Here is a 12,182-nt window from a genome sequence, read left to right as displayed (position 1 = left end):
TTTTTATAGAAGCTTACGGTATAAAGGGAAAAACAATATAAACTGCCCCCAAAGACTTACAAGAGCGCTAGTTCTCAAAAAGTTAGCACATCTGTTATAAAACACACTTACATAAAAAAAAAAAAAAACAACCTGGCAGTCTAATAGCTAAATACTAATTGTGGGCAACATCTTAATTTATAACCATACCTGTCTAAATACATCTGCTGCAATAAATGGAAAGTTGAACTTTCATTAATTTTCCCCTACTGCCTGGCTATTAAAAGCGTATAAATATGCATCGCAAGTATCCTTAAGCTTCTGGGCTTTTTTAGTGCTGGAGGTAACTCGTGCTAAATTGGGAATCTTTTAAGCTATAGAGATTAGTAAACCTGTTGTACGTGAAGTCTATTGAGAAGAATTTATAGGTGAGTTAGTGGTCATCTATTGGTACTGATTGCCATTTGTAGGAGAAATCTGAGCTCGGACAAGACAACAGCTTATAGCTTGTTCATCTCTTCCTGCTTCTCTTTACCCCTCTGTGTTGGCTGCACTGGGGCAGACTGATACAAGAGGACAAAGTGCGTGTGTGTAAAAGACAAAGACAAACAGTTAATCACAAATTTGCTTCAAGTACTCCAAGACCGATATATTTTGCACATTATATTTAACATGCCTATTTTTCTTGCTCAAAACGATAGGAGTTTGAAACAGCGATGCACCACAGATCCCATTGCCCAGCCCAGCCGGTGGGCAGCAGCCAGGCTGGCAGGCTGGTTTGTTGCCTGCAATTAGCAACAGTGTTTGATATTTGATGGGCTACAGTTCCCCCAGCCAAAGAGGAAGCAGAGTGGAGTGTCATAAATGACAGAAAAAGAAACTTTTCCCCAAGATTTCACCAGGTTCTCCCGATTCCCAGCACATAGGGTCTGCTCTGGGGGTTTGCTGGGAATAATACCAGTGGTTACATATGGCTAAGGCAGTTGTATTTTTCCTTTTTCACTCTGCCTGACAGAAGAGAACTAAACCCATACAAAGTTTTGTTACAAATGGTTACTCTCCTCATCTTATGGTGTGTCACAAAGGTTAGTACCCTCCGGCTAGGATTTTCAAGGAGCCTCTGGGATTTACGTGCCAATTGCCACTGAAATATAATGAAACTGGTGAACTTCTATTCTCTGGCCTCTCTGGAAAATAAAACTACAGCTGTACGGCTTCCTCTGGATGAACTTTTCATTAAGGCTTGAATTTCTGGTCACACAGTAATAATTCTCAACATGTAATACGCGTTTAGTAATCCTCAAGAAATGCTGGTAACCAGATGAAAAGAAGCTTTATGTTGAAGAAGGGCTGCTATATTTAATTATTTTCACTTATGTCAAAACATTATTATGTGTTACGGTTCTGAGGGCTAATGATCATTGGGAAATCAACATTTTCAAGGGGAAAATTAATTAGTTTGTAGGTCATTTAAGAAATACTGCCCAAAAATGAAAAAGTTAGAGATAAAACTCATTTTCTAAAGGCAGCATACCTTCATCTATGGAATGAAACCAAGGCAAAGCCACAAAATTTAAACTAGGATTTGTTTTGCAATGCAAATATCCTTTTGCACAGGTTCTTCATGATTGTCCACAGTATTTTATCAACAAATGATACAACTCTTTGGTTGTCTATCAGTGTTTCACATCTGAGTCATTACGGCTCTGTTTATGATCTTTCATAAGACAGACACCTTTTATTTCATTGCCTTCGTATTAGCCGACAATGCTGGTCGTGTCGGGTCATGCAACAAGGATGCTATCAATGAAAGCTTTTGTATTGCCTACTCCTATTTCTCACTAATTCCAGTGGGCCTGCATTTAATCCTAGAGACAAACACCAAAGTGTAGTTTTCCTCAGTGAAGTAATTACACAGAAACAGCCCCTTCTGAGAGAGGCAGTGCTGCCGAGCAAAGGGCTTGCTCCCCACTGCCGTCAGGCAGGCACAGAGCGTGGCACTGCTCTGCTGGACAAGGAAGAAATAGAAATGTGAGCATGAGATGGTCTTTTCCCATCAGTATCCACTCACTGACCTTTTGGTAAAGTGTTGCTGATGTGAAGCAATGTGTTACTCCTTACAAAATCTGAATTTGAATGGTTCATTCTCAGAGGAAGATGCTGCAGCTGTAGAGGAAGGGTATGATCTACCCATTTATCTATACTGGGAGTTATATTTATTTAATTGAGAGATATATTTTTTTTACTAAATTCAGTCATTCATGCCATTTCAAACTCATCAGGAAATGGGTTGCACATAAATTACAGGCTGGTAAAATTATCATTTAGAGCACAACAATTTTCCCTAAACAGACTTGATTTTAGTGGTGATACATGCATACTCGCATATCCCAACCTATAGTGGCAGGGGTAACTGCAAGTAAGTGAAAGCGACAGCGGTGATGCAGATCATGTACATCGATGATAAAATGTGAATGAATCTGTAGCTTCCACCTCAACATCCCCACTTTCCTGGCAGAACCCATTGTGAAATGCTGAAATACACACGGCACAGCCTGCAAAGCTGTATTACAGCAGTGGAAGCTACTCAAAGTCTTACAATGAACAATGAGAACTTCAGGGTTTTATTACTAAAACCAGAACACAGTGGATATAGAATCACTGAATCAAAACCCAAAGAAACTTGGAGTGCTCTGTCATGGAGTTTCATTTCAGAAGGCACCACATTTTATATTTGTCATTTATGTGGGTCATTTTTAATGATAAACTTTGACTTTTGAAATCAATTCCTTTCTTCAGAAAGAGAGATTGTTTTAATTTTGAGCAATCGCTTTGCTTCCCACACCACAGCTTAAACCCCAAGAAGGTCACTGAAAAAAAGTGATTTTTTTTTTCAGCTTATCATGTTTAGTTGAAAAAATATTCAAGAAATTTAGCCAGCAAATAACGACACAAAACTCTAATGGCATCTCAGTGACAGATGCAGTGTCCTAATTCAGAGTGGCTTGAGTACCAGCATCTCATTGCAGAACTGGACCCCTGCGGCTTTTATTAACTATACTGCTCTATTCTACAAGCATTTCACAAGAAACAGTTACTTCTACTGCTGCAACGAAGTCTTAGGAAAGAAGGGAATGAGAAACAAATGGTGACATTACCATCCTTTTAAGCATATCAGGCAAGGATGCATTTTACAAAACCTGACAAGGATATTCAAAGTTACTGACTTTTAAGTGACCAGAAAACATCATTCCAGCTGCCCAATGAAGGCCAGAAAAATTAACTAATGAAACTGTATATTTTTAGCTTGAAAAAACCCCTGCATCTTTTACTTTCTTTAATGAAGATCAATTTTAAATCACGCTGATGGATTAATAGTTACTAGCATGTGAGTACCTGTATACTACAGCGAGACTGGAGGCTACAAGACAGTTGAGGAGTTTTGCTACTTGAAAAAACAGATGATAGTTCATGATTGGAGCCTGAAATGGGACGTGATGAGTTTAAAGTAATTTTTACTTCTTTTAACAGTAACTGAAGAGATTCTGTGACTTACAAGTCCAACAGGATGTTGTGCAACATGAAACATTGTTCTATTTTATATTAACATTGTTCCAGACTGTTATCATTGCTAAAAATGATGAAGCCAGGATTCTTTTGCTTATCACAGTCTCTTTCTCCTTCCCTGTGGTAAGCGCACAGCAATGGTTTCTGATTAATAGCAAGGACTTGTTCCTCGGTATTGTAGAGTTTTCAGACTTGCTGAGCACAGTGCGTTTTATTTCATTTCAGCTAAATATGAAAGATGAGCTACCATACAGTGCTTGAAATTTTCCTTTAAATCACTGAACATCAGTAGTTTAGGATAGGGTCTAAGTGGCACACAAACGACACTTCCAGTCTCTGATAAAATAATAGTAATATAACGGGTCAAATGCACTGCAGTCAACTTTATTCCACGTCACATACCTGCCCCCAATGTTGCTGGAAGTCCCCCATCTCCATGCAAGGGAGGAATTTATTTTTATAATATTCCTGAGATTAGATTATCTAGATCTTCAATTTTCTGTTCACGACCAAATGCAATTCACTTATTCTAGTATGGCTTAAAAGTGTTGGTCATTGGGAACAGAAACACAGCCCTGTACAGCAAAATGAAACAGATAAGCTCTACTTTTCTGAAGAGCTGCATGGCTACATTAAAAAGTTCATTGATTGTTCTCATGGAAAGGAAAACAAATTTATTTCATCTAATTACAAAGGAAATGTCAAGCCTGGAATATTCTCAATAGATTTTCCCATTATTGTTAGAGCTTCTCCACATAAAAACATATTGCCTATTAACTTACTCCCTTGAGCCATCGTTAGTCCTTCTTCTGTGACCGGCTTCCCACAGCCTTTCACTGTACAAGCCTTTACATAGAATTTGTACTTGGTACTGGAGCTGAGACCTGAAAGCCTCCAGCTGAGCGTGGAGCGGTTTGCCACGCTGATGTCGTTCAGAGGTCCGATTTCGTGTGTTTCGTTTACTGAAAGGGAAAAGGCAGGCAAGTCAGATCCAGCAGCTAACGGCTACGGACATGAAACAGGCACGGATGCTCCTGCAGGGGAGGCACTCGGCAGTAAGTGGGAGGATGAAGCCTGAATAAGCATACCTCACCTGCCTGCCAAGCACTTCAATGGGGTTTATCTCATTTGGTGAGCTATTACCGTTCTTAGAAAGCTCTCCGATTCTAGATATGCACAGACTGAGTGGGAGGTAAAAATTACTGTCTCCTAGACCATGAAATATATATGAATCGCTTCCTGCTTGGCTTCCTGCTTGGCTTCCAAACATCTGCAAACTTTTACAAGCAAGTTAACAGATGGCTGTTTGCTTTGCTCGGCTCTGCCTTGGCACAGTTGGCAGCCAAAGGAGGGGTTGCCGCTCCCAACCCGCCTACATAGATGGATCCACTCTCTGCTTATAGTCATCAAAACAACAGGAAGATCCAGCCTCTAGCCACTGCTTGCCAAGGCAACTGGGCAGTTCTGCTATCAGCAGAGGTAAGTGAAAAGTACATTTTTTAATTTTTATTTTTTTGTAAATAGGGGACAGTCTAACCCTGGTCCATCCTCAAAAAACCTATAAAACACCCTGAACTGTCACCACACCTCACAGCTGGTGGTGTGGCAGTGTGGGACCAACACTGGACCTTGCCTGCGGTTGTCTATTCAGTCTCTTCCCAGATACTCAGGTCTTTCGCAGGCAAGAAAGAAAGAAATACCCCTGGTATTTAGTCGTTTCTCAATGTGATGACTCAACAACATGACTCAGGTGGTACCTGTCTGCGGTTCTGCTGAGGCATTTTACAGGGAGGAGGTGCACACTGATATAATGTGAAGATCTGAATAAACATGGCTAAAGTGCTCTGGTTACAAATTATTTTGCGCTGAATGAGTTTCACTTCAGTAAAATGCACCTACAGTTTATGGGTCTTCTTAACTACTATGTTAGGTACAATTTACAAATATGAAATAATTGAATTAGTCTATAAACATGGAATGGGGCATAGCAGCAATGTGACCTTGTATCAGGAAAGTGCATGGAAAACTTTTTGCTCTGGAAGATGACTCCAGCCTGCCCTCTAGCAGGCTGTGTGCACATCGCAGTCCAAAACGTGCTGTTCTGATCAGGGATCTTTCTGATCAGGAATCTCAGAAAGCGCCCTTCTCATCAGCCTCTGTTTTAAATAACTGTGTGCATATAACACCCCCCACAACCCCCACACCCCCCCGACCCGTCCCCCTCTTTTTTTTGTTGTTTATTTTTCTTTTTTATTTTAACTAACAATGCTTAAATTCTAAAATCAAAGTAAAACACATACTTATCTGGTACTGCAAAATGTAGCCAGTAAGGTGACCATTTGCTCTCTTGGGAAGTCCCCATGACAGTGTGACAGAGTCCTTGTCAAAGTTCAGGATCCTTAGAAACCGTGGCTGCTCAGGGACTGGAAGACAGAGGGAGCAGCATTCAGAGGGGCAGCCTGAACAGCGCCGTCCCTACACACACTTGCTTAGTGAGGCTATAGTTTAGCTCAACACCTGCAGTTCCCCTTCCTAGTGAAGAGTTTTATGAATACTGGAGATTTTACTAACCCTTTAAATAGGAAATCAACTTGCCTTGTTACAAGGGCAACTTCTGCTCATGTCCCTCCGCCCCATATTCTCATTTTGCCTTACCTCCTTCTGGAGTTTCAAACACAACGGGGGAGCTCTCCGGGCCATCTCCTTTGGCGTTGTAAGCCAGAACAGTTAAGCGGAATTCACTGAAGGGCTCTAGACCAGGAATCATCCCATAGTTTCTGTCTCCTACAAATGTTAGGAAGTGTTTCTCTGGGTGATGCCTTTTTCCATCCAGCATGCTTTTCGTTTTCCACCAACTGACCTGCATTGAGATCGGTATTTCTATAAGAAATTATGTTGGATGGGGCTGAACAGGATATTGAATTCACTCATCTTCCCAGTAATGAGAGATCACAATCTACCCTTGATCTGGGATTGATTTAATAGCTTATTCAACTACAGCAAAATAATTAAAGATAAATTTGTAACCTTATAGCCTCTTAAATGTCCACGAACTCTGTCCCTTGGTATTCCGAACCAGAAGACTTTGACCAACGTACTGTTCACAACATCCACCGACACACCGGAAGGAGCGGCATCTGGAACTGTAAAAACAAAATGCTGCCTGTTAAAGACACTTACAAGAGCTCATCTCACACTGTTCACAGCCACGGGGCTTGGCTTTCCAGCTCAAGCTGTGGCAGTTCAAGCAGTCTTACCGCAGGCAAGAAAAAAGCCATTCCACCTGCATCCAGTGGGTAAAACGGGCCAATAAACATTATTTTGCTGTATCGGGGCTTTCTGCTGCGGGCTGGAATACAGGTGCACTGGGACATATGAATTTCTACACCAGTATTTATGATTTCCTGTTTCAAGTAATGCTTACAGCAGTGAGAATAAAAAAAAAAACAACTATTAACACAGCACTCAAGAAGGCAATCATAAAGTTTTTTTATAATCAATTTCATTTTACAACTAACTCATTAAACAGTAGGATTTTAATCACTCTGCAACACAGAGTGCTATTATAGCATCTGAAAAAAGAGGCCTTGATCCATTGACAACTGAATCACAGTGAAGATTTTCCACTGATAGATATAAAATTATATCCATCACAGACACACAAAGAAAATAAACATGCTGTGGGGTTTCTTCCTCTCCGCTGTCACTATTCACCACCTCTTCTGCCATACACTCTATGGGGGAGAGAAGATGCACCCCCAGACCTCCGTGTTGCCCCACTCTGGGTGTGCAGTGGGGACTCTCCTGTCTGCACAGCACCGAAACCTTATGCTGGTGAAACACCAGGAAGCACTCGGCAGGTTGTAAACATCAAACTGGTCCACGCAGGGCTGACATGGCAGACACCGGAGCGCTCGCTCAAAGGGAGGAGCTCTACAGAGAGCCTGCCCTGGGGTTTCTTTCCCTCTGTAAAGCTGGTAACACTTTTTACATCTGTGGCTACCACGGTGACTTTACTGACAGTTTCCTATCAACCTGTTGTGGACCACGATGCTCCACAGTGGCTCCTGTGAGAAGCTGCAGTGAGCGGAGAGGTGGGAACAGCAGCACCCACCACCCACCTACTGCTGCTGGGCAGCAACCGCGGCGGGACACGGGGGGTTACACCGAGGACGTGGCTGTCTCGTCATTTCAATAAGCAGCAAAACACACGCCACATGCTCGCCTTAGCTGGCTACGCCACCGCAGACTTTTCAAAGGCCAGTCAAACCATCAGTTTTTTCATTCTTACAAAAACAACTTGAAGACTTCAGATTCCCCATGGAATGAGCACTGTCTAACGAATAAAACTATTCTGCAGATCTGAAACACAAACCCTTTGCTGCCCACCCTTGCCCCTCTCTGCCAGCCCCCCAGCCCCTCCTGCCGACCACCTGCAAAGGCGACAAGCATTTGTATATCTGGGATGAGGGAAGCCTGGCACCCCACGCCAGCTGGTCACCATGCTGTTTATTCCCTTGCTGATTTAATTCTTTAATTCCTACAAAAAATATTCTTTTTTTTTCTGGTGGTGTTAGTGCTTAACCGAGTTGCTTCCTAAAGGGCAGCTTGGCATTGCCTTACTGCAGCTGGGTAGGTTTTCTAGTCCTCCAAATATCTCCTCTAGACACCAGAGGGGACAGGCTGCTGTTCAGAGGTGTCGGGGTGGCCTCAGCAGTGACTTTATCCAGTTTCCCACAGGTGTAGCAAGGCTGTTGCATCCCGAGTGACACCAGCATTAATCCTATTAGCAGGGCAATCCTCCCGCATGTCCACTTCTCCTACTGCACATGACTATTAAAGCCCACCATGAAGCTGCAGCTCAAAGAGCATGTGCAAAGGGTGGGTATCACAAGACGTTGCTGTGATTTCAGAGCAGCCCTGGGCATCTGTTTTGTGAGAATGGGTGGCAAGAAGAGAAAGCCTCTTTGTTTTATCTGGCCTGGGTGAGGCACTGCAGGCATAGTCCAAAAGCAGAGGTGGCCAGGTGCTGAGAAGACTCGGGGAGGAGGCTTGGAGCAGCAGTAGATCCAAAGCAAAGCCTTACAGCGGAGGCAGACTTCTGCAGAGAGGCGCCTGAGAGGGGGCTGTGCCGCCCAGGAGCCACGGAAAGCTGCTGGACAGAAACCCAGCCGGAGAAGGGGACCTGTTCCTCAAGTCCTCAGCGGACAAGGTAACAGCCAGCCTACATGGGAACACGGCATCATCTATACATCCACTTACAATGCCCAGCGCCTGAGTGTTTCTGCTTAATTGCCAGAGTACTTAACTTCTGACAGTGTTAAACTGTTGAATCAGGCCCCAGACAACTAAAGAATTTTTTCCCATCAAGTAAAACACAATGACTGCTACACTTCATAGGCTTCTTATGGACTGTGGCCTTCAAACAAGTACTCAGATTAAGCCAGCAACTGAGATTAATGAAAGCACAAGTGACCTTTCCGAAAAACCCCTCAAACTCCAGCAAGTTAGCAACCATGGCACTCAGCATCAGTCTTATCTGCATCTCATGTAGCCCATCACGCTGAGCACTGGCATTCAAGCAGTTCTGGCCACGGGCTACACCTAATCCATCACTCTATATCCAATCGTTCTGCATCGCAAGCATCCCCCACGCAGTGTATTTTTACATGAAAGTTTCCGCTACTTACCATCCTCTCCTGAATACCCGATGGTAACGTTTGGTTCAGGACCGGATCCTAAATTATTTACTGCTTGGACTTTGATCTCATAAGGCACGAAGGTGGGAGTGTTTCGCAGGGTCAGAGAATGCTTCTTCACCATCTCCTCGTTCCAGTCCGCCTCGACTCCCCGCTGCCGCCAGCTGACTTTGTACTCCAGCCCCGGCCCGTTCCTCTCCGCAGGCTTCAACGGCTGCGGAAGAAGTTAAAAGAGATCTTGTCTGCCTTTGTTGCAGTAATCATGAAACAGCAGCTGAGGGGAGGGGGGAATAATTTTGGAGAGCACGTTACAACAGTGGGAGAGAAAAGTAGCGGGGGGGAAAGAAAGATTTAAGTTTTCGCTGTTGTGTTAATTTCAAGACGACTGGAAGAAAAATGTCATGACTTCAAGAGAAAGGCGGGTGAAAGGCAGAGAAACTGTTCAATTAAAACCAAATTAATTGATAGTAGATACATTTCTGCATACTACATGCAGCAGTTTTTGTTTTGCCACAGGTTTTCTTTGCTTTCTTGCGTGCTGCAAAACTACACGCCTTTTAGCACAACGAAAATGCATATTTTGGTATAAGGCTGTGTGTGCCTTTTAGTACAGCTAAAATCTGCGTTTTATTTTAGAATTTTATGTAGCACAGCAAGTTGGGTCATTAAAATTCAGATTTGTTCTAAATGCACACCAAATGCTTGAAACTACGCCTGGACATTTAATGTGCAACTGCTGCGCTACTCTTTTTTACCCATCAGCAGAAGAATTCATCACAGCATGGTTCCCATCTAATTAACATTAATTTATAAAATATTAGAAGACGTATAACAGTGGCTTGTCATAAGACATCCTCCAGTTGAGTTTATTTCTCTGAAAATGTACTACTTTAATTAATTAAAGTTAACAGGTCACCTGCACTACTAAAAATAAAAATGAGGAGGGTTATTTCAGTCCACTGAAACAGCTGTGGGTATTTCCCACCATATAGCCTAATTTAAGTAATATTTAATTACATATTGTACATATTAAATATATAATAACTGATATGTTCCCAAGCTGTACACAGAGGTCTGAAATGAAACGCCATCGGCTTGTAAGCACCAGCAGAAAGCGATGCCCCATTGATGCTCCTTGCACAGGGGGACCTAGGTCTGGGGGATCTGCAAAAATTCCCACTTATCTGCTCTGAGGGTACGAGACCTTTGGGATGACTGCGGCGAAGGAGTGAGCAGGCTGGGCAGCCTTCTATCAGGCAATGCTGGGAGAATCACCTCCATGGCAAAGATCCTGGAGAATGGGATTTGCAAGAGAAGCTGAAGAAATAACAAATTCCTACTAAAAAATAACTTCTCATTTAGAGTTAAATTGCAGCACTGTTTGACTCTTATTTTGATCTCCCTGAAGGCTGCAAATCCTTGGCTGAAAAACTAGTTGCTAATGCTCATCTGGTCTCTTAATCCAAAATAGGCAGATTAACATCATTTTCCAGCCTTTGTCTGCCAGGAATAGCGTGCTCAGTGCCTAGCATTTTCTCTGAAAAGCATACAGGAAACACCATAAATAAATGACTATGCTGTTTACGACATTTAAACGATTCAATAGGATTTATCAAAGCCTGTCCATCCCATTCTCTCCCTTCGGTCTCAGTTTCCATTTCTACTTTTGCCCTGCCTCAGCAGCAGATTACAGGCTTCCCAGCAGGCAGCCGCTCGTTCTCTGCTCAACAGAGCGGTGGGCACAGCCCCATCTCCCAGCCACGCTGGCTATTGCCACTCTGCATTTCTTCGGAGAGGCAGGAATATATCCCTGACCCTGGGCTACACTGGAAAGCAAAAATCCCCGTTCACATCCGAGCCCATCGATCTAGAGGGCCATCTCCTTCTGGCGTACTTATAGCCTGGACCACCAGTTCACAATGGGGAAACATTTATTGTTCTTTGCTCTGAGTGGCAGATTGAGAAGTAAATCTCATGTAAATTGTGTTTAATTCCAGCCACAGAAAAATATGCTTCCTTCCACAGTTGTTGAAATTTGTCTTAAATGAAGCAATACACAGCTCTCTAAACTGTTGGCACAGAAGCTGTAAGCTTACAAGCCAGGGAATTTGAAGACTTGAAACCATCCTCAAGAACTCTACGCAATTCCTTTGACACACATGCTCAGGAGCTTTATCTACATTCCTTCAGTCCTTGATGTAAAAATTCAAGCTCACATTCTCTCGGTGAAGCGATCTGCATCATTTTGAAGCCTCCAGGCTGGAAGGGCAGAGCGATGCACAGAGCACCCCTCCCCGGCCCGGCTGCTCCTCCTGCGAGCACGGTAAAGCCGCAGTCATTTTAAGCACTTCCCTGTATGCAAGATGCACACAAGAAGAGCACACTGGGGAATTCTCACTGTGCTTCCACAGTTCTTAATAACCCGCAAAGTTAGATGTAAAAAATTGTCTTTTGAAGCAAAAATGATACTAGGGGGAAACCCAGTACACACATTAAAGTCAATAACACCTTTACCTTTGACTCAGGAGCATCGAGGGTCCTACCTATGGAATTTGCTAATTCCCAAAACACAGAGGTAGGGGAAGGGGAGATAACGTCAAGGGATCTGTTATTTCTTTTTTTAAATGTAATTACATTAAAACAACATCCTGATAAATTCCATGCTGCTTTAGAAACTGCTGCTTGAAGGGAGAACCTGTTTCCCATATTGTAGCATTGAGGGATGTGTTCGCCTTACCTCCCATTTCATCACCATTTCATTTGGTTCAGAAGCTTCAACTCGGATGTTTTCTGGGTTCTTGTCTGGAGCTGGAACCACACAGGTGATAAGGTTAGTTTGCATAGCCTGCATTTTAATTGCATTTATATCTCAAATGCAAACAAACAAAAAAAGATGTAAAAAACCTTATTTTTGTCTTACTGAGAGTGAAAGACACC

The 12,182-nt window shown here is 42.9% G+C and overlaps 1 protein-coding gene across 15 annotated transcripts in view; it reads right to left on the bottom strand.

Moving 5' to 3' along the window:
- The window catches only part of CHL1 (cell adhesion molecule L1 like), a 149,513-nt gene that overhangs the window by 14,872 nt on the left and 122,459 nt on the right, over window positions 1–12,182 (bottom strand). For all 15 annotated transcript variants that reach the window (XR_013927781.1, XM_080385331.1, XM_080385337.1 and 12 more), the window contains 6 exons: window positions 11,983–12,053; window positions 9,237–9,459; window positions 6,574–6,689; window positions 6,202–6,406; window positions 5,847–5,969; window positions 4,329–4,508 (listed from right to left, as the gene is read on the bottom strand). Coding sequence is in view for 14 of the 15 variants with exons in the window: in XM_080385331.1 (XP_080241457.1) it covers window positions 4,329–4,508; window positions 5,847–5,969; window positions 6,202–6,406; window positions 6,574–6,689; window positions 9,237–9,459; window positions 11,983–12,053 (918 nt within the window). In the remaining variant the exon portion in view is untranslated. The remainder of the gene's footprint in view (window positions 1–4,328; window positions 4,509–5,846; window positions 5,970–6,201; window positions 6,407–6,573; window positions 6,690–9,236; window positions 9,460–11,982; window positions 12,054–12,182) is intronic.

This window comes from Falco punctatus (assembly GCF_963210335.1).
Source record: "Falco punctatus genome assembly, chromosome: 4".
Taxonomy (NCBI): domain Eukaryota; kingdom Metazoa; phylum Chordata; class Aves; order Falconiformes; family Falconidae; genus Falco; species Falco punctatus.
The sequence above is the reverse complement of the archived record's forward strand: the minus strand, read 5'-3'. Positions and strand labels throughout refer to the sequence as shown.